Source organism: Haliotis cracherodii, unplaced genomic scaffold, assembly GCF_022045235.1.
Source record: "Haliotis cracherodii isolate W230 unplaced genomic scaffold, xgHalCrac1.p SCAF_4, whole genome shotgun sequence".
Taxonomy (NCBI): domain Eukaryota; kingdom Metazoa; phylum Mollusca; class Gastropoda; order Lepetellida; family Haliotidae; genus Haliotis; species Haliotis cracherodii.
This window is the reverse complement of record NW_027266297.1, coordinates 29,245,412-29,267,081: the sequence shown is the minus strand read 5'-3', so window position 1 is coordinate 29,267,081 and position 21,670 is coordinate 29,245,412. Positions and strand designations below refer to the sequence as shown.

The 21,670-nt window shown below is 38.5% G+C and overlaps 2 protein-coding genes across 2 annotated transcripts; both read right to left on the bottom strand.

Moving 5' to 3' along the window:
- Positions 1-2,127: 2,127 nt before the first annotated feature.
- LOC139480373 (uncharacterized) lies at positions 2,128-6,751 on the bottom strand. Its single transcript, XM_071263438.1, has 5 exons — positions 6,724-6,751; positions 5,791-5,926; positions 5,005-5,169; positions 3,179-3,278; positions 2,128-2,203 (listed from the first exon to the last, which is right to left on the bottom strand). Exons 2-4 carry the CDS (start codon positions 5,908-5,910, stop codon positions 3,201-3,203), a joined length of 363 nt encoding a protein of 120 aa, XP_071119539.1. The 5' UTR covers positions 5,911-5,926; positions 6,724-6,751; the 3' UTR covers positions 2,128-2,203; positions 3,179-3,200.
- A 9,917-nt stretch (positions 6,752-16,668) lies between these two features.
- Positions 16,669-20,022, bottom strand: LOC139480184 (uncharacterized). The gene is made up of 5 exons (XM_071263215.1): positions 19,959-20,022; positions 19,217-19,349; positions 18,076-18,237; positions 17,128-17,231; positions 16,669-16,747 (listed from the first exon to the last, which is right to left on the bottom strand). Exons 2-4 carry the CDS (start codon positions 19,331-19,333, stop codon positions 17,154-17,156), a joined length of 357 nt encoding a protein of 118 aa, XP_071119316.1. The 5' UTR covers positions 19,334-19,349; positions 19,959-20,022; the 3' UTR covers positions 16,669-16,747; positions 17,128-17,153.
- Between the last annotated feature and the right edge of the window lie 1,648 nt (positions 20,023-21,670).

Sequence of the window (21,670 nt, the reverse complement as noted above, 5' to 3'; positions counted from 1 at the left end):
TTGACAGTAACCCGATTCAAATAGCCTGGAAGCGTGTTTGGCCATTAATAACATGAAATCCATGCCACCTTGTGTAGGTCTGTTATAGGTGGCGGGGTGAAAGATGTCGACATTCTGAGGAATTTATTAATGTAATGGCTTACACCTATGAAACAAATAAAACATGTGAGGTAAACACGAGTGAGTTTACTGCGCCTTTTGCAATATTCAAATAATATCACAACGACGGGTACCAAGAAGTGCTTTCATAAATTGTATTCATATTTGCATTCGAATCTTTTCGGTATGACACATTCGAACCTTAATAATTATAGTTACAAACATTGAAATCAAGTTGAAACGAATCATTTACCTGTAACATTCTCCATAAATATCCGTCAATTACCTTTCGTTGAAATCAATGATTCTCTTTTCCATAACAATGTCAATAAGATAGAATCTCTGGCCACCGGTCAACTGGGAAACCATGAAACCATAATGGGGATGGGGTGGTGTATGTATTATAATAAGTAGTATGGACGTGAATGTGAGGATGTGAACGTGGATGGCACCACGCGTTTCATGCATGGATCGGTAAAGTAGACCGACAGTTACATACATCAGGATGGAAATAACACAAGGACTGTTGTGCAAACAAACCACGACATCACCGAGCTTGGTGTTGTCCCCAAAGAATAATGACAGTACATCATTCTAGTCTCGTGAAGCCAACAATCAATTTGTACTATTAAAAGAGATAATTGTTAATGACAGGATTATGCATTTTGAAACTGTTACATTATTTCAAGGGAGAGAATATACTGTCTTTTTGGCTATATATCAATAAATTGAGAATTTTGTTAGCTCTGTGTCCAAGACCTTGTTGATAATACTATGGATGTTGCAAATGAATTAGATAAAGATATTACCATGGGGAAACTATCGCTCGTACTTGATGACATGAAATTAAGCAAGCCCCAGGCTCTTCTGGAATATTTGTTGAGGATTTTGAGAATGCCCACCCATTTGTCCTGAGATGTTATTACAGTTGTTTAATGGAATCTTTTTACGTGCTATATATCCATAACAGTGGTCATATGGTACAATGCTTTCTATTTTCAACATAGGGAGTTCCCAGGACCCCTAGAACTATATGCCGGTTACTCTTCTGGAAATGGCATATAAAATGTGTCAAGGTTATTTGTAGGCGTGGTCTTCTCTCGAAAGTTAGGTGGTAAAGGAACAGGCAGGATTCAGGAAAGAAGTCCAGACTTCTGATGATACGTTTTATTGTTGGAACTTTTCTGACCGTTTTTAGTTTCAACAAAATCAGTAAAAACGCTATCATGTCACAGGATTGTCTAGTCCACTATAACTTGGTTCTCTGATCAAGACTAGATTGTTTACATATGGCAAGAGTACTGCTGTGTGCCATTAGGTAACAGACACGCACCTTCTTTATTATCATGCAAATTGTGTTTCTACCACACACATCGCATTTAAATTCAACATTAAACACGAAATACCCCAAATCGTATACCCGAATAGTTTTATATATTATTTTGTATAAGCTTTAATTGTGGTTATGAAAGTGTTTTCATTTCCTGACGACTAAGACACACTATGTATTCAGAGTGCTGGTACTGTGACATGTAAACGGCAACAAAGAGTAACACTAGTAGAAGGCGGCAGATGAAGAAATAAAGGTGATTGACTGAATTACATTTGACAAAAATCCCTAATCCTTACTCCATGTTATAAAAAAGATATAAACTCTCACTATCAAGCCAAAATCTGGTGCATCTTCTGTCGTTATATAAGCTTTCTCTTTGAATCATAAAGGCATCAAGTTAAAGAAACAGCCTCAAAAGCTTACTGGTGAAGGAAGTACGTCGCCGTTCCCTTGTATTCATATGTTTATTGTTGAATGTTTTCCCATGACCAACACATGTCTGTAGGACGCCGAGAGGTTATGTACGGTTGCTAGTCAGTCCAAAGCCCCTTTTTTCATTGGTTCACATGACCCATTGTGTCATCGAACTCGAACTATGGTATGGATTGTTGCTGATGCTATCATTAGAGTTTTCGTCTTGCAAAATGCGAAGAAAGGCCCAACATAATCATGAAAAATATCAATACATATCATTTGATGATCATCGTTTATTTATCAATTCAACTCATTACAATACGACTGAATATCCCAGAGAATGTCCGTTCGGTTCAGCTGAAACAACAGAAACATAATGCATGTATAATCCCGGAATGTTTAACTGAATGTTTCTTTCTTAAATAACATGTTCATTATACCCATAAACATATGTTTCCTTAAATCTCTATTTACTTCCTAAGATTCGAATACATGACACTTTTTTATGGATAGCAACCTCTTTATACGACGTTTCAGAGGTGCTTCTTGCTCTCATCAGGTGAATGCTTAGTTAGTGCATAGAGTATATCTATAATGATGTTTACACGGCACAAGGTGGGATGAATGTACAAAGATAACATTCCTAAAATTAAACACAATCTTTAAAGAATGTGTGAGTTTGTTTTTGTTTCAGTAACGAGACCACTGGCCCATTATACAATGGTGATATATAAATGCAATACATGTTACAAATAATGTTACAAGTGGAAGAACTCATTGCGTTGTTTCCAAGGAAAACATAAATTGATCCTGTGACACAATTTTTCAAGAATGTTTTATAAAAAATGTTATATTTGGGGTAACACTTTTCTAGTAAAGTACAGATTCTCGTACACAAAGTACGTGATCCAGACTACCAGTTGTCGGACTGAAAATTTTGTGGAAGAGTGGGTTAGATCGCGGATTTTGTGTGCTTGGGATTAGGTGCCTCACTCTGGCAGTGTAGGCTCGAATCCTGGACGAGAATCTGTACTTTACTAAGAAAGTGTTATCCAAACTAAACCTTAGTTACATTTGACCACTTTCTAAATGGCCTTTCTGTGCTCATGTTTTATAAGGTTGTATATTTTACAATGTTTTAATGTGACTTAACTATTTCATTTCAAATAACAGTAATGCTAGGTGTTATTGAAATGGGTGTACAGAGTAAATTGTGACAATTGTTAAATGATTACGTCGTATAATATGAATGAAACAAAATGGAAGATACGGTTTATGTCCCGACGTGCATTCTGACATAACGGTTCTTGGACATTGTATTCAGTGACCTACCAACTATCTTCAATCGTTTCTTCTACTCCAAGGCACATGCTCCTATGACGTTACCATCCGGGCATTTGTAGGAATCGCAGGCGATAGAAGAAGAGCCAGCCTAAAATAGGAAACAGAAACATTCAAGTTAGAAATCATTAATCGACCAGTCGTTATTTGTAATAAAGCCCATTTACTGTTTCTGTCGAACCACTGCATTCAGTATCATCTCGTTTGTTGGGTGGCCTAGTGGTGAAAGCCTTCGCCCGTCACACCTGACACGCGGTTTAAAATGGCTAAGGCACCTTAAAAAACGTTTAAAAAATTACTCAAAGCAACAATTGCACGTTCATATTAACATATATTATTAAAATATAACTGCAAGATGAAGAGCTACATTGTTTTTTCTTTCAACAAACGTATCTAGCTCATCTATTCAAGAATGTATGTTTGCCATACCAGATGAGACCATCAATGCCCATTTGGAGTGATCTGTGAGAGTTTACTGAGGAACCAATATGTGAAATGCTGGACCTCCTCATTGATAACATCTATGTAAAATTTAGGGGTAAGACATTTAGGCCAGAAGTCGGCAACCCCATGGCCATCAATTGTGCTCCCCTTGTTGCTGATCTGTTTCTTTGTGTTTGAGTTGGCCAAGAAGTTTAACTTAAGCTTCAGGTATTTTGATAATCTGATAGAGTTCAATAACCATCAAATAGCCAATTCCCTTACACTGGTTTACCCACCTGAACTAGAAATAAAGGAGACCATTGAGACCGCGTCATCTGTTCATATTAGATCTATGTATAATGATTCAGAGTGAAAAAACACTCTCCACATTACTGTATATGACAAGGGGATGACTTCAACTTCAAGTCAGCTGTCTCTTTATGTCGAGCAATATCCCTGCATTTCCAGACCTTGGAGTCTACATGTCACAACTTTTGAGGTACAATAGAACATGCCTTTCTACGTAGATTTCAAAGAGTGACGTCATACAACATTTGATCAGAAGTTGGTGATCAAGGTTACACCATTCAAAGCCTCAAAAAAGCTTTCCAAACGTTTTATGGTAAAACTGTGGGAATATTTCCACATTTGACGCATCAGTGACAAGAATGATTCCGATGCAATTTCCTATTTTGTACCACATGTTCCCGTGTGTTTTCAGGTTAACAATTAATATGCCTTTGCATGTGTTTATGGCGGGTGCCACCAGTGGAGCTGAATACCCTGACCATTTCGCGAACACCAGGTATCATCACTATTTGATAGTGATTCATGAACACATGCTTATGATAAAGTCGGAATCCTACTATCGATTTCTTATGAATATGGAATTGGTTTTGTGCTTTTTGTTTACACCAGTTAACACAATATTTGAGTTGTACTATAGCTTGCAGCTTGCAGTGTAGATGTATTACTAAAAGAAGCAAATTGGCTTCCACTTTGACTAACCACTTTATTGAAACCCGTCAACAGCTTCAATCAACAACATTATTTGAACCAAAATTACCTTAGGCCGAAACACGGATGGAAGCCGAATGAACTCAAAGAGAAGACATTACCTCTTAACTGACGTTTGAATCAATTCAAATATGTGATGAATTCTAACAGATCCTTACAGCTAAGGGAAACAAGTTTGCAGGGGTAGTTGCGATTCTTAAATTGCTGGGTAACTAATATCTTCTCAATAGAGAAACCGACATGAAATGATCAAATATACCACGCACAAAACTATAATTCGAATGGAAGGAAGTGACAGCGGTAATAAATGGCGTTAGAGCGACAGGGATTTCATACAGTTGAGTTGCTACCACTTCACAATTCAAAGGAATACTTACTGGTCCAGCTTGGGCGCCCAGTTTGGATGCAAATGCGAGAGCATCATCAGCGGAATCCCCAGCATCGGCGTAGGCAATTCCACCGATGATGTCAGCAACCACACTAACGTCGCATGACTCGGCCATGCCCTCAGCATCACGGTACAGGTTACCGTTGCCCACCGACTAGGGAAAAAACGCTTTGCCAGAGTACACGATTTAAAACAAACAAGAGAATGCTAAAACTGAAGTTCTGAACTTCCTGGATGTTTCTACTAACCTGGAGTATTCCGACGTGATTTGTTCCAACATGTTCTTCATGATACTAACAGGATATACAATCTCATGTGTATCACTTGGAATATTTATATTTTAGAACAATCCTATATAACTCCCCTTTGCTTCTACGATTACATTAACCCCTGTTGGCGCCATAACATTTTGGTATGTGATATTGCATTTATTATATCGAATTAATGAACATTAATAATCAGACATGCAGATCGTGATAACGGGACACCAAGGACACGGATAGACAAGTGGGAAGTACGCACTCATAAAGATTCTGTTATGGAGACATAATTTCTATTATGCAGTGAAATTCACCGATATATAAGAACTATTTAAATTAAATGCACATAATATAAAGAGCGATACTTCTAAATGAAGTGAATATGTTGAGGGTTTGACAACGGGTAGTTTACAACTAATAGGGTGTATATTTTCAATATTTATGTTAACTGGAGGAAAGTGTTTTTGTTTTCTTCTAAATTAAGCGAACGGTTTTATATTTCCAGAAAGACTTACAAGTTTGGAGTTTCCAGCGGCTACTCTGGCCTGAATGACAGCCTTGGTGAGAGATTCTTTGCTTGCGGATACCATGGCAACTACGGCCAGGACGAAAACAACACAGGTGATTCTCATCATTTTGATTCTCACAGGGCTGTAAAAAAATTACAGAATGAGTGGCATATCATAAAATGGAAACTAATGGTGTTTTCATGATTATAAGTTCGTTGTTATCTTCACTGCGTGTGTTTGATATCTTATGTTGGAAATTTACAAAGTATGGATTGTTTTTTTCTAATGAGAAAAAAGCTAAAATTGAACAGTACGTTGGCGTCTCTGATAATGAACAATTGTACCTGTAATAATGAACATTACATGACCGTTACTGTCGTCATCAATAGGTTTACGACTAAAAGCCTGTTAATATCAACATACTGATGAAGACGTCAGTCTCATCGTTCTATTCCGTATTACTTAAATAATATATATCGGACATTCACCCAATACAGGTGTGTTTCCAACTCCAGAGAATAATCAGTCTAGATTCCATTAGGCGTCAAAGGCACAATAGTGATGAACATTATGTGAATGAATCACTGGAAATCGGTGATGACACCATGTGTTAGCGAAAAGAGTAAGCATGTGCTGTTTAAGATTCATAAATGAAAGCCATCAGATCAGTATCCAACAAAACTTCGCTTCACTCCCAACGTCGGATTTCTCTCATATTCAGCAAATGTCTTGCCCTGCATCACTTTGGGCTGACACGCAATGATTTAACTGAAATACTGCTCAAAGGAGCGTTACACCCAATTGCACACCCTACTTTGCACTAAATCCAGCATTTTTTAAAGACTACGATAGTTTTTTACTTGGAATTTTATGTTTGAAGAAAAACAGCATGAAAAGAAACAAATCTAGAAAGGCCAATATATATATATATATACTCACATGGAGATGTTGCAGACAGCTGAGGCGTTGTGAGATCTTGTGATGCAGCAAGGATGGCAGGGAGTCTTTTATACCCTTGTCGATTGACTATGATAATTTTCGAAAGCACATTTGCCATTACCCGTGTCGGTCATTACGTCGGATCACAATGCTTTGACACGCCATCAGACAAAAAGGGCAATTAACATTCACAGGAAGAAGAGCATATGTCTGCTGACGTAATTATTTCAAACACGTAATCGAAAAAAAAGTATTATTATTATTAACATTGAATAAAGTGTTAATTTGCAAATGTCCAATGGTCCCGTAATGGATTTGGATCTCCAGTCGCAACATATGAGATTCCATGTCAAATTTAAAATATTCAATGCCACATACACATGCAAAGGTAAGTCAACTGTTCAAACTAGGGAATTGCACCGGACATTTTTTTTGTTACCAACCATCATGTTATAAATCTTGGTGGCTGGGACATTTCTAGTGCAGGTGGATAAATCAGTAGAAGGGAATTGGCTATTGGAACATTATTGAACGATATAATTTACATGAAGCTTAAGTTAAACTTCTTGGAAAAATATTCCCATGTTATGACTTTGCCAATCTGAGCCGAAATTCCGATTCATAATGCATCATAAAAAATCAGCAAGGATGGGAGTACAATTGGTGCCTAATCGGGGTTGTCTATTTCTTGCCTAAATCTAACACAATACTGCATGTTTTTCAATGATGATAAAACGAGACGATAACATTTTTGCATTGTACTTCAAAACTTGGATATGTACACATGACATATAACACATACTGAGAAACAATAGCCTTCTGGCGAAATCATATTCACCAAATGAAAACCTAACTTCTATTTGGACAAGATGCTGCCTATAAGGCCACCAACTTCGTCTGGTGAAGGAAAGCATTTTCTGATATCCAACGAGTTTGGGTGACTTGAGGCTGACAGATCTGTTTCCTGGCACACGGTCAACAAAGCCAGTCGTATGTTTTAGTAATTCTTATCTCGCCAATAATCAATTGTAAATATTGGATTAATTAAAACTGCAGAAAAATATGTAAAAGACGTACGCTACCATTGGGGTTTATATTTAGTAAAAGATGGATGGTGAGTGATTGACACAGATGGAGATAGTTGGACAGAGATCTTTACAAATAGGCAGTACAGTCAGGACATGTTGAATCGTTCTTGAACACCTGGTGTCACTTGGGAGTGTATGTCGATGGTGGAATCAGCTGGTATCGTGTGCATTGGCATCGTCGGGAAACGAACACACACACACACACACACACACACGCGCACGCACGCACGCGCGCGCGCACGCACACACACACACACACACACACACGCGCACACACGCACTCGCACGCACACACGCACACGCACGCACAAACACACACGCACGCACACACACACACACGCGCGCGCACACACACACGCACGCACATGCACGCACACACACACACACGCACACACACAAACACACACATACACACGCAAACGCACACACGCACGCACACGCACACACACACACACACACACACACACACACACACACACAGAGAATAATGTGAGCCATGCAGGTTGGAACCAGACCAATGACATGCAGATAGCAATCAGAAAAAAATGCTGTAATTGCGTGTCATCGATAACCTATTATAAATATTTATGAAAGTTATTCTTATGAAAGAGGATCAGCTGTCTCGTGTGTTATATTATATTCATTTCGATAGTGCATTAATTGCTCACAATGACATCAATCATAAAAAAGTGCCTCTACTTGAGAGAATGGCATACAATTTGGTACTTATTTCAAATACGTGCATACTATTAATAAACAAAATCTAAACCACATTAGTGAAATCAACAGTCGCTTGTGTATGTTAGTCCTAATCCCGTTTAATGTTTATGCCAATTTTTCAATATTGTGAGCTGGAATAGTATACCATGAATGTCTGTCGTTTTTAGAAAAGGGAATTCAAACTTCAACTTTTTGTATGTTAGCTCACCAGGACGGAGGATCAAAATGAGCTACATGTATCACACTGAGCAAGCCCATTGTCCGTCGTCTGTCTCCTTGTCTACAAGACGAATATATTTGATGTCTTCTCCGAAACGTTTGTTCGGATGAACGTGAAAAATAGGTGACAATTTGAATTGCAATAGAATTAAATTCTGTTCCTAGTGTTATAATCGTATTTGATTATTATCTTTTTGCGAACACATGGTGTCAACACCAATTGATAAAACAACAAAAATCATTTCCTTAATCCTTAGAAATCACTTGACGGAATCGTCGAATAAGCAACGCATCTAAAAATACATCGTTTTATCTGTGTAAAATGGGCATGTGATTATAAGGTAACTGAAAGAAATTAGTATGATTTCATTAGTATGAAATATTAGATGATTATTTTAGTTTGGTGCGATGCGCTAACATCATTGTCGAAGACTGTCCCTTTGATATAATTATATAAGAAGTGAAAAGTAAAACTTATTGTCAACCAGGGCGACATGGGGTACTATAATAATTAATGTAGTAATCGTCTACCGGTATTTTTACAACTTTCAATATCAATGAGTTGATATTGGCTCGTATTGAGAATAAACACAAGTGATGACGTCACACCCTTCTGGTATCGCGCAGGAAGACTAAGTGTTATAGATTCTTATGATGCCCAGTAAGGTGGCATAACTTTGGATGTTGCTGGCTTATAGCCTGTGTTGTATAACACGTATTGTCACTGATAACTGTTTGGAAAAGGTTTGCCTACGTCTAAATAATATAACAGAATGTGAAGTATTTACAGAATATTTCTAATCTGCTGATGCGTACAATGTAAACTTTATTATTTTACCTGTAAAAATTAAACAAATTGTTGACAGGCTTTATTCCTTTCTTGATTGTTTTTTGTTGAAAGCCGCACTCAGCAATATTCCAGCTATAAGACTGCTGTCTTTAAATAATAAAGTCTGGACCAGACAATCCAGTGATTGGCATCATGAGCATCGATCCACGCAATTGGGATACGATGACCAGCATCAGCCAAGTCAGCGAGTCTGACCACCCGATCCCGTTGGTCGCCTCTTACGACAAGCATTGGTTGCTGAAGACCTATTCTACTCCGGATCTTCAAAGGCGAGAAACCACAAGGCTTGGAATGCCGAAGCGCTGGATTGAGATGTATCAAAATTATATTCATATCATATTTATTCATGGGAGGAAAATGAGAACGACCTTGAGTCAAACCAAACTTTAAGGGGACAATCAGGTCCAAAATGTGCCTTTGATGAAATAAAATTTCATTAATTAAAATTGATAAGATTTATTTGAGTAAAATCCCGAGAGCAATGAAACAGTCTTGAAGAACTAAATCGAACTGAAATCATGATTGTGGCACTCGATTTAAGAAGAAAAGTGCAACAATTACTGGCAATGAGATGAAGCATCCATTTTCCATAATAACCATAAAGGCGACCTTGATCTTTGACCTTTGACAGACATGTCTCGAACATTTCATGAGGTTGGATTTGTAGAGATTCATCGCTTCATACCTCAAACACTAACAATTATATGACCATGTCTTATAAAAACACAAGTTCTTACCTTGACCTTTGACTTATTTTGACCAAAGCCTTCTAATAAGTTAACATAAATGCATTGATACCTTTTGAGATCGCAAACCTATTAGACTCGTCACCTTGACCTGTTCATGACACATGGCGTACAGTTACCTCCAAGGTGACCTTGACCTTTGACAAATGTGCCTTGGAATCTTCTAAGTACGAGCATGTTCGATAATTGTACCTCAAATGTTGCGAAATGTCGAAACCAAGGTTGAAACTGCTGGAATATTGCTGGAATATTGCTCGACCTCTCTCTGCTCAAACAGTCTTGTGAATGCTACATTGAGACTCTGAAACACACACACGCACGCACGCACGCACGCACGCACGCACGCACGCACGCACGCACGCACGCACGCACGCACGAACACGCACGCACACGCACGCACGCACACACACACACACATGCACACACACACAGCTTATGTACTGCGGGAACTGGCACTAGCAAACATTGAAAGTTCTCAGCATCTCAAACTCGTGAATAGTTCTGGTATCTGGTATCTGACTCGCTTTCGCTCGTCAAATACCAGAACTAGTCACTCGTTACATAAAATTGGTATTGCACGGGAGCGAGTCTAGTATTCCACACACACACTCACACACACACACACACACACACACACACACACACACACACACACACACACACACACACACACACACACACACACACACACGGCGGCCGGTGGACAAACCAATCAAGATAATATATACTCACCGACAAAAGAAACGCGAATACCATATACATTGTATGTTGGTTCATACATGAATAATTACTCATATTCAAGAGATATTTGATTGGTTGGAAGCACAAACGAACATGCTGGCATGTGGTGTGAACCGACACTCATGAACGCATCATTTGTGACGTCATAGATCCATGACTCGAGAAGCACCATTTGTCTCGTGCAGGATTAGCGTGTGAAGTTTGGATATCACATGCAGCATATCGTGATAAGAATATTTAAGATATTATGTGGTAACACTTGGCTGATTGTTAGTTTTATAATTAATTGGTACACAAAGGAAACATCTCTTCTTAACCTACATCGTCTCTGTATGTTTCTATGGTTCGCGTTTCTTTTGGGGGTGAGTACATATTCCCTGTGTATCCTCTTACGGGCGCATCGTTCATTCAGAAGTGGGTTTTTTGACATTACAAATTATATGGAAGCTTAGTATATGGCAATAAATAGGACAAAGTCCATGCCATCCAGTGTATGTCTGTTTAGATTTTGGAGTGAAAGATGTCGGCGTTTTGAAGTAGTTGATATTGCAATGGTTTAGATATACGCCAAAAATAATACTTGTGAAGTAAACACAAGTGAGTTACCACGCCTTTTGTAATATTCAATCAGTATTACTGCAGCGTGTACAAAAAAAGGCTTTCGTAAATTGTATTTATATTTGGAATCGATTTTTTTCGATGACACATTAGAATGTTAATTACAAATTTGGAACAAGTTGAATCTAACCATTAACCAGTCACATTCCCCATAAACATCCATTAATTACCTTTCGTTGAAATCTGTATTAGTCTTGCCAATAACAATGTCTGGTATCTCAGGATATCAACTGGGAAAATAAGAAGTCCTAAAGGCAGAATGTGTATATGCATTTAATAAATGGTATGATTGTGAATGTGAGGATGTGAACGTGGATGGCACCACGCGTTTCATGCATGGATCAGTCAAGTAGACAGTTATAAATTATATACATCAGCATAGAAACAACACAAGGACTAGTATGCAAACAAATCACAATATCACCGATGGAACAGTACGTGTTACATGGTGTTGTGCCTGAAGAATAATGACAGTATGTTACGTGAAGCCAACAAGCGATGTTTGCTCTCAAAAGACATACTTATCAATGACAGGATTATTCATTTTGAAACATTATTTCAAGGAAGCAGAGAATGTACTGACTTTGTGGCTATATATTAATAAATTGAGAATTGTGTTAGCTCTGTTTCCATGACCTTGATGATAATACTATGGATGTTGCAAATTAATAAGATAAAGATATTACAATGGGGGAACTATTGCTCGCACTTGATGACAAGAAATTAAGCAGAGCCCCAGGCTATTCTGGAATATTTGTTGAGGATTTTGAGAATGCCCACCCATATGTCCTTCATGTTATTACAGATGTTTCATGCATTCGGGTTTTAGCATATATCCAGAACAGTGATCGTATGGTATAATACTTTCTATTTTCAATAACTCTATTTGTAGGTGGTGAAGGATTCAGGAAAGAATTCCACCTTTCTAATAATATGTTTGATTGTTGAAACTTTACTTATCGATTTTAGATTCAACAAAATCGGTGAATGTCACTGGATTGTCTGATCCACTGTTACTTAGTTCTCTGATCAAGACGGGATTGTTTACCGGCCGCCGTCGTATGGCACCAGTACTGCTGTGTGGCGTCAGGCAACAAACAAACACATACTTACGGGTGTTACAAGTACACTAAGGCACACTTACCCTTTTCGCGAACACCTGGTGTCATCCCTGAAAATCAGGGATGAATTCATATAATTGTGTCCACTATTATGCCTTTTACGGCCAATGGAATCTGTTTCCGCAGATAATGAGACTTTATTCTCTGGCGTTGACATTTTAAAATATATATTCATGAAAAAGGCGGGGTAGAGGGTGCTTTGGATTCTCTATACAGAAATGATTTGATCTTCAAGTGTGGAAAGGCGCGTAGAATATTTAGAATAACAAAATAATATGTATGCATTGTTAAATCCTGTATCTTTCTAGAGGGTGACTTTTTAAGTGCTTCCCAGGATGTCAGTTATCCCCATTTCTATTTTCTATACTCATAAATGATACAGTTGTTTCTCTGAGATGTGAAGCGCATGGTGTAAATGTCATTGCGTGGGAACTACATGAACATTTATTGTATTCTTCTATTCGCTGCTGGTGGGCATGGGTGGCCCAGTCGTCTTAGGCGCCGCGATTCGCTGTGCAGAGTTGCGTCCCTTGGGCAAGCCAGAAACCTATGAATGTGGGTTCGAATCCCGGTTCGCCCGGATTATGTTTCTAGGTTTGTCAGCACCATACCCGTGATCGTGGGTTTCACCGAAGTGGTAAACGTCTGTGACCTGCATCACTTGGGGCTTTCCTCCCACATAAAGCTGACACGCCGGGATATAACTATAATACGGTTAAAAGCGGCGTTAAACCTAACCACTCACTCACTCACTCACTATTTGCTGATGACATAATCTTGCTGAATGTGTGTTGTTGCAATTGGATTGCAAATGCGTCATGACAAGTTTTCTGCATATTGTGATAACTGGAAGTTAAGTATTAACATTGTTAAAAATGAAGTGCTGTTTTTCAGATATGATGGTAAGCTTAGATAATATAAGAAGTTTAATTATGACAATGTAGTTGTCGAGATCGTGCCAAACTATAAATATATCATCATGGGTGCCCAATTGTCTTTATCTGGACTTGGTATATGATGCTTGCACAACAGTTATGGAAGGTGATACACCTAATTCAGTCAACACTGGTACGTTATGCACACTCTCTTCTCATATTAGTTATGCCAAGGTTATGCCGATCATAAACTAAGGTTTCATCCTTCTCCTGATATTGAACACATTCATGATAGATTTTAGAAAGTTATCCTTGGATAGAAAACTACTCTCAATATTGTTCCTAGGAACATTTTGAAAAGATGCTTCTTAAAACACTTCATTATCTAAAAATTGTAACATTCTGGCTGAGATTGTTGCCACAACCTAACTTGAGACTGAATAAAACTTGTACATTCCAATATAAAAGATCAGAAGATGGTGGTACTTGGTGGGTTTATAATGTTAAGACGCTGTTGAACACCTATGGATTTGGAGAAGTTTTGGAGTGACAGGGTATTGGAAGTTTTATTGTATTTTGCCCCAACTTAAACAAAGATGTATAGACATTGAAAAACTGTAATGGTAATCCTCTAAGTTACTCAAAACTCCAATTGTATTCCACTGGAATAATCATGTCAGGTAATATTGATGTGGAAATATATAAAATGAATATAATCAGGTTATGCTGCTCCATTTGACCTCTTTCTGCAACCATACAATGTAGTTACAAGACATTTGGAAAATGTGTATTCTTTTCTCTGAAAGAGCGAAATAATTTTCTAAAGGATGTTCCAAATAAAAGGTATATACTACGTTTAATAGATAATGATTCACAAACGCAATCTCAATCCGTACTGTGTTCAAGTCATCAGGGGAACCTTAAATTTGGATATTTGATTGGGAACTCCCACATGAGTTCGAGACAAACGGTTATTCGACAAATCCAGTTCGAGTATAAATACAGAAGGAACACGCAGGGACCGAAAGGGGCGTTCGAGACAAACGGTTATTCGACAAATCCAGTTCGAGTATAAATACAGAAGGAACACGCAGGGACCGAAAGGTGAGATCGAGACAAACGGTTATTCGACAAATCCAGTTCGAGTATAAATACAGAAGGAACACGCAGGGACCGAAAGGTGAGTTCGAGACAAACGGTTATTCGACAAATCCAGTTCGAGTATAAATACAGAAGGAACACGCAGGGACCGAAAGGTGAGTTCGAGACAAACGGTTATTCGACAAATCCAGTTCGAGTATAAATACAGAAGGAACACGCAGGGACCGAAAGGTGAGTTCGAGACAAACGGTTATTCGACAAATCCAGTTCGAGTATAAATACAGAAGGAACACGCAGGGACCGAAAGGTGAGTTCGAGACAAACGGTTATTCGACAAATCCAGTTTGAGTATAAATACAGAAGGAACACGCAGGGACCGAAAGGTGAGTTCGAGACAAACGGTTATTCGACAAATCCAAGTTCGACACAACGAAGTTCGACTGTTTAGTCAAAGTGTCTCATTTAGGCTATGTATGAATATGATGCCAAGTTGGTATATGTACACACATTGCTCTTGTCATGCTCTTTCATGTATAATGGCCGAAGACCCTTTCCACTTCATACAGCGACAATGATGACGACACCTCGACCTAAACGGTACAATGTGGAGCAGCAAGAAGTGTTCCAGACAGTCAGCTTGTTTTATAAAAATCCTTTCTACGCAGGGATATGTTTTTCATGGCTTACTTGGATGTTATTTAAGTGAGTGAGTAGTTGTTTGAGTTGGATTTAACAGGCTTTATTTGTTATACTATCGCGTGTAAATTGAACAACCAAATACGAAATACCAAAATTATATTCCCGAGTATTTTCACTGCGAAAGCTCTCACGTAGTGTTGTCATTTAACAATAACTTAGACATACTATGAGTTCAATGTGCTGTCACTGACTCTAACAATACGAAAGCTTCAAAAGAAGATGTAGATGATGGTAGATGAAGAAATACAGTTGATTGACTGCATGATATTTGACGAAATCCTTAATCTGTACCCAACTTATAAAAAAGATATAAACTCTCTTTATAAAACACAAGTTGGCGTATCTTGTGGCGTTAAATAACCGTCCTCTTGGAATTATAAAAGCATCAACGTGAAGAAATGGCCTTATAAAAATGTACTGGTGAAGGAGGTGAGGTGAAATTGGGTTTCACGTCGCGTTCAAGATAATTGCTAAGATATAGCGACGTGCATGCAATTGTAGTGTGTGTGTGTCTGCTTGTTCTAGTCCTATGTTATAGTGCTCGAGATATCATGCCGCAGGTTACCATGAGGTGAGATGAAATGGGGTTTAACGTCAAGTCCAAGATTATTGCACTTCTATAGCGACGTACAAGCACGTGTGTGTGTGTGTGTGTGTGTGTGTGGGGGTGGGGGTGGGTGGGGGGGGGGGTGGGGGGGGGGGGGGTGGGGGTGGGTGTGTGTGTGTGTGTGTGGCTGCTTCTACTAGTCCGGACTAATGCCCGCTGAGATACCATGCCGCATGAATACCCCACTCAGACACAGTGTACTGACTCCCAGCCGACCAGTCCTTGTTTTATCCCCTTAATGCCGAGCGCCAGGCAGGGTAACAACAAGTACCATTTTTAAACGTCTTTTGGTATGACGCGGCCGAGGATTGGATCCCCGACCTTCGGCTTTCCGGGAAGACACTCTTATCCACTAGACCACACAGGCGGTTGGTTGGTGACGGACGTAAGTCGCCGTTCCCTTGTCTTCAAATGCTAATGGTTGAATATATTCCCATACCCACACTTGTCTTCAGGATACTTTTTAAGTTACAAGACCGATTGTGTGTCATCAACTGTTTTCCTTTTGCAAAATGCGAAGAAAGGTCCAACATAATCATAAAAAATATCAACACTTATCATTAGATGATCATCGTTTTTTAATCAACACAACTCAATACAATACGACTGAATATCCCAGCGAATGTCCGTTCGGTTCAGCTGAAACAAAAGAAACAGAATGAATGTATAACCCTGGAATGTTTAACTGAATGTTTCTTTCTTAAATAACATGTTCATAAACATTCTATATTTTAGGGCGTCCTGTTATGTCGTGTTTCCTTAAATCTCCATACTTTTACTTCATTCTTTAAGGAAATGTTTTCCTAAGGTTGTATATTTCACTTCTTTTGAAATGGATTTAACCATTTCATTTGAAATCAGAGTATTGATGTGTATGATTCAAGTAGGTTTACGGGGTTAGTTGTGACAACTGTTAATTGATTACTTCGTAAACTATGAATGAAATATAACATGGAAGATGTGGTTGACGTTACGAAGTGAGTCCTGACACAAACGTTCTAGGCGTTGTATTCACTGACCTTTCTATTATCAGCAATCATTTCTTCTACTCAAAGGCACAGGCTCCAATGACGGTTCCATCCGGGCATTTGTAAGAATCACAGGCGATAGAGGAAGAGCCAGCCTGGAAATAGAAAGAGAAAACTTCGCGTTAGGAATCATTATTCGATCAGTCGTGATTTGTTATAAAGCCCAAAGTCGAACATTTACTGTCTCTGTTGATACATTATTTTCAGTATTATTTCGTAGGTTCGGTGACCTAGAAGTGAAAGCATTCACTCTTGAGATCTAGTTTCGATGGGGTAAGGCACCTTGAAAGACTTTGAACAGTTACACATTCATACAACACCAATATATAACTGCAAGATGTCGAGCTACGTTTCTTTTCTTTCAAGAAAGTTATCTGGCTTATCTCCTCAAGAATGTATACTTGCCATGCCAGATGTGTTTACACCGGTTGGAACAATATTTCACTTACATTGCAGCGAGTCTGCATAGATGTATTACAAAAAGAAGCCCAAAGAGAATTATTTTCAGCAACAGCCGCAAAACCTGATACTTACTTATTTAAAACTATGAGCCTAGTTGTTTAAAAAAACACCTAGCAACAATGTCAGTTTTGTAGCAGGAAATTTCATTTTTTTCAACAGTCAGGAGCATAAATATTTAAAAAAAAGAATGTTCAGTCCCTTACTTAAATCTGAACCAGGGCGAATCTGTGATGAATTCTAACAAATCCCGGGAGCTGAGGGTTACTAATTTGCAAGAGGTACGTGTGAACTTTAAACCATGGAAAACCAATTTCCTCGCAACAGAGAATCTGGCATGAATGCTCCAATATAGCACGCACACGGTTCTAATTCGATTAAAGGAAGCGATTGCGGTAGTAAATGGCGCTACCGTCAATACCAATAGGGGATTTCATACAGCTGAGTTGCTACCACTTCACATGTCAATAGAATACTTACTGGTCCAGCTTGGGCACCAAGTTTGGATGCATATGCGAGAGCATCATCAGTAGAATCCCCAGAATCGACGAAGGAAATTCCACCGATTTCAGAAACCACACCAGCGTCGCATGACTCGGCCATGCCTTCAGCATCACGGTACAGGTCAGAACCACCCTCCGACTAGGAAAATAAATACATATGTGAATAGTAAGGCGTATGTGAATCGGTTCTTCTGACCCGGAGTATTCTCACATCATTTGTTCAACGTGTTATTCAAACTTTGCGGAAACACAAGGTGGCTACACAACCTTATTTTAATGACCTAATTCCATTATGGGATCTTTTTGTGTTTTAGAACAATCCTGTATACTTCCCTAAACTACTTAAGTTGGTGACTTTACATTTGGGTAAGTACTATCTCAATTGATATATCGAAGTAATATTTATTTTATAATCAGACATGCAGATCGTGAAAACGAGACAATTGGGTGAGATGAAATGGGGTTTAACGTCGCGTCCAAGATTATTGCACTTATGTAGCGACGTTCATGCACGTGTGTGTGTATGTGGATGCTTGTACTAGTCTGAACTAACGCCGATTTTATAGCGCCAGCTCAGTGAAATAACATGCCGCAGTTTTAACATGAATACCCCACTCAGACACAGTATACTGACTCCGAGCCGGCCAGTCTATGTTTTAGCCCCTTAATGCCGAGAGCAAGACAGGGTAACAAAAAGTACCATCTTTTAACGTCTTTTGGTATGACGTGGACCTTCCGCTCTCCGGGTGGACGCTATACCACTAGACCACGGACGCGGTCTACGAGACAATAAAAGATACTGATAGACAATAACAGTGGCAAGCAGTCATAACGGTTTTGTTGTAGGGACATAATTTATATGACGCAGTTAAAACATCGATAGATAATATGTGTTTAGTTACATGATGTAAAGGTACATGATGTAAAGATACTTTATTTTGAAGTGAATGTGTTGAAGATGTGACAACGAGTAGATGACTTAAAACAGAGACCATATAATAGATTATATGGTCTCTGCTTAAAACTAATAGATATATTTATATTTGAAGTATTTATGTTAACTGGAGGAGAAAGTTTTAGTTTTCTACTCTTGGTTTTGGATTTCCACGAAAACTTACAAGTGCGGAGTTTCCAGCAGCGTCCCTCGCCTTCATGACAGCCTTGGTTAGAGGATTGCTTGAAGATACCATGGCAACAACGGCCAGGACGAAAACAACACAGGTGATTCTCTGCATCTTGATTCTTACAGGGCTGTAAAGAAAAAAGTAGAATGAATGTCATACAACAAAATGAAGACTAATTCCATTGTCTTGATGTTAATTTAGCTAACATTGTCACCATGTGTGTTTGTCATCTTATTGTTGAAATTTACAAAGTATGGATTATTTTGTTAATGAGGAAAATACGAAAATAGAATAGCATTATGGCAGTGAGAATGAACCATTATACTTGTGCCATGTCAATTACTGTCGTCAGCAGGAGGTTTTGAGCTAAGATTTATTATCGAGACTAGATATTTTCCCATCTGCAGCTAAAAAAATTGAGCCGGAAGTTTTTAAAGGAAAAACATCTTGCAACAATGTAAGTTTTGTGGCAGGCAACTTGTTTATCAAAAACGTTTGGGGACAGTTTATTTTCCTTCTGTAAAAACCCAGCACAACCCACTACCCACAACCTACCCTCAGAATATGAAATGGTCGAGCCCTTAAACATAACTATACACCCACAGAGCACTAACTGGAATCCAGCAATATTTGGCAACAACAACAGTTTTAAACTAGGCATTTTGTGTTTGGATACAAAAAACAAGGGCATGAAAAGAAACATATCTACCAATATCGATATAAGGTTTGTACTCACATGGAGATGTTGCTGACAGCTGAGACGTTGTGAGATCTTGTGATGCAGCAAGGACGACAAGGAGTCTTTTATACCCTTGTCGATTGACAACGATAATTTCGTTCGCACATCCCACATGACCCGTGTCAATCATTACGTTGGATTAAAATGCTTTGACACGTCGTCAGAGAAAAAGAGCAATTATCTTCGCAGAAAGAAGAGAACACGTCTGCAGACGTAATTTGGACAAATACGTAATCGAACGAAAGTATTATTATTGCTAACATTGCATATATTGTTGCATTTGCAAAGGTCCATTAGCAGTGTCCCTTAATGCAAAAATTGATGTAAAGTATGTCATGAATGTTTTGTCAGTGATTGATGTTGCCTTACTGGATACTGATAGCGAAGGGCCAGATTGGTCGTTACACTGAGAGAAAAGCATCGCATATAATAAATGTATGTATCAATGGAACGAAAATGCTTATTTAAAATGAAGTTAGATTACTTCTAAACTGTCTGGATTTAGATCTCCCGTCGTCTGTTTTAAGATAAACATTTAAGCGTACTCCTTACAACATCTGCAACATGATGGCATGTCACAGAATGGCATCACAGAATGCATTACAGCTTTATGCGTGTGTTTCAGAGAGTACATTACGCCAAAAGCCACCTTATTTTTAAAAACAATTGTAACAATAAAAGCGACAAAACAATCCCCATAATCACAAGAAATGTATCAAATTTAAAATATTAACACGTCACACGCAAGACAAGTGTTTAGCTGAACAATTACATATTAATTTAAAATAGAAAACTACATCGGCTATGTTTGAATCAAATTTGAATCTGCTGGGATGTTTCTGGTTCAGGTGGGTAAATCAGTGGAAGGGAATTGACAATTTGACGGTGACTGAACGATATAAGAACACCGATGTACCTGAAGCTGACGTAAAACTTCTTGGCCAAAAGTCCATGATTTGGTTTGCCAATCCGAGCACAAATTCCGATTTAGTTGCATACAGACAATGATCAACAAGGATGGGAGCACAGTTGTTGCCTATTGGTGCCAAACTGGGGAAGGATGGGGGCACAGTTGATTCCTATTGGTGCCAAACTGGGGAAGGATGTGAGCACAGTTGATGCCTATTGGAGATGGCTACTTCTAAACTAAATCAAAACACAATACTGCAAGTACTTCAATTATAATAATAACCCCTTTTTGCATTTTGCGTCAGAAGATGGGTATGTACACATGGCATGAAAAATAATCAAAATCAATAGCATTCTGACGGAAACATATTTACCGATACAAAACTAATTGAAAACTTTGCTTCTGTTTCGACAAGATTCTGTCATTAAGGCAACTGATATCATCGACTTACGGTGACTGGAGATCTGTTCTCAGTTCATGTTTTCTGGCCCAGTCAATAACGCCAGTCGTATATGTTCCAGTTATTCTTATCTTATGAATAATCAATCGTTAGGATTTAGATAAATTAAAATTGCAAAAAGTAAGTAAAGGCGTACGCTGCCATTAAGCAAATGCATTCATTGATAACTATTTTGATACATCAGGCTGTAACAATTGATCGAGATATTGAGGAATTGTAATTGTCTATAGCCTGGTGGCAGTTCATCGATGGCACGATAAAAGACAATTTAGACATTTTAGACAACACATAAAGGAAGTTGGTTCCAATATGGTTAAAGGTTAAAGTTAGATACTTCAA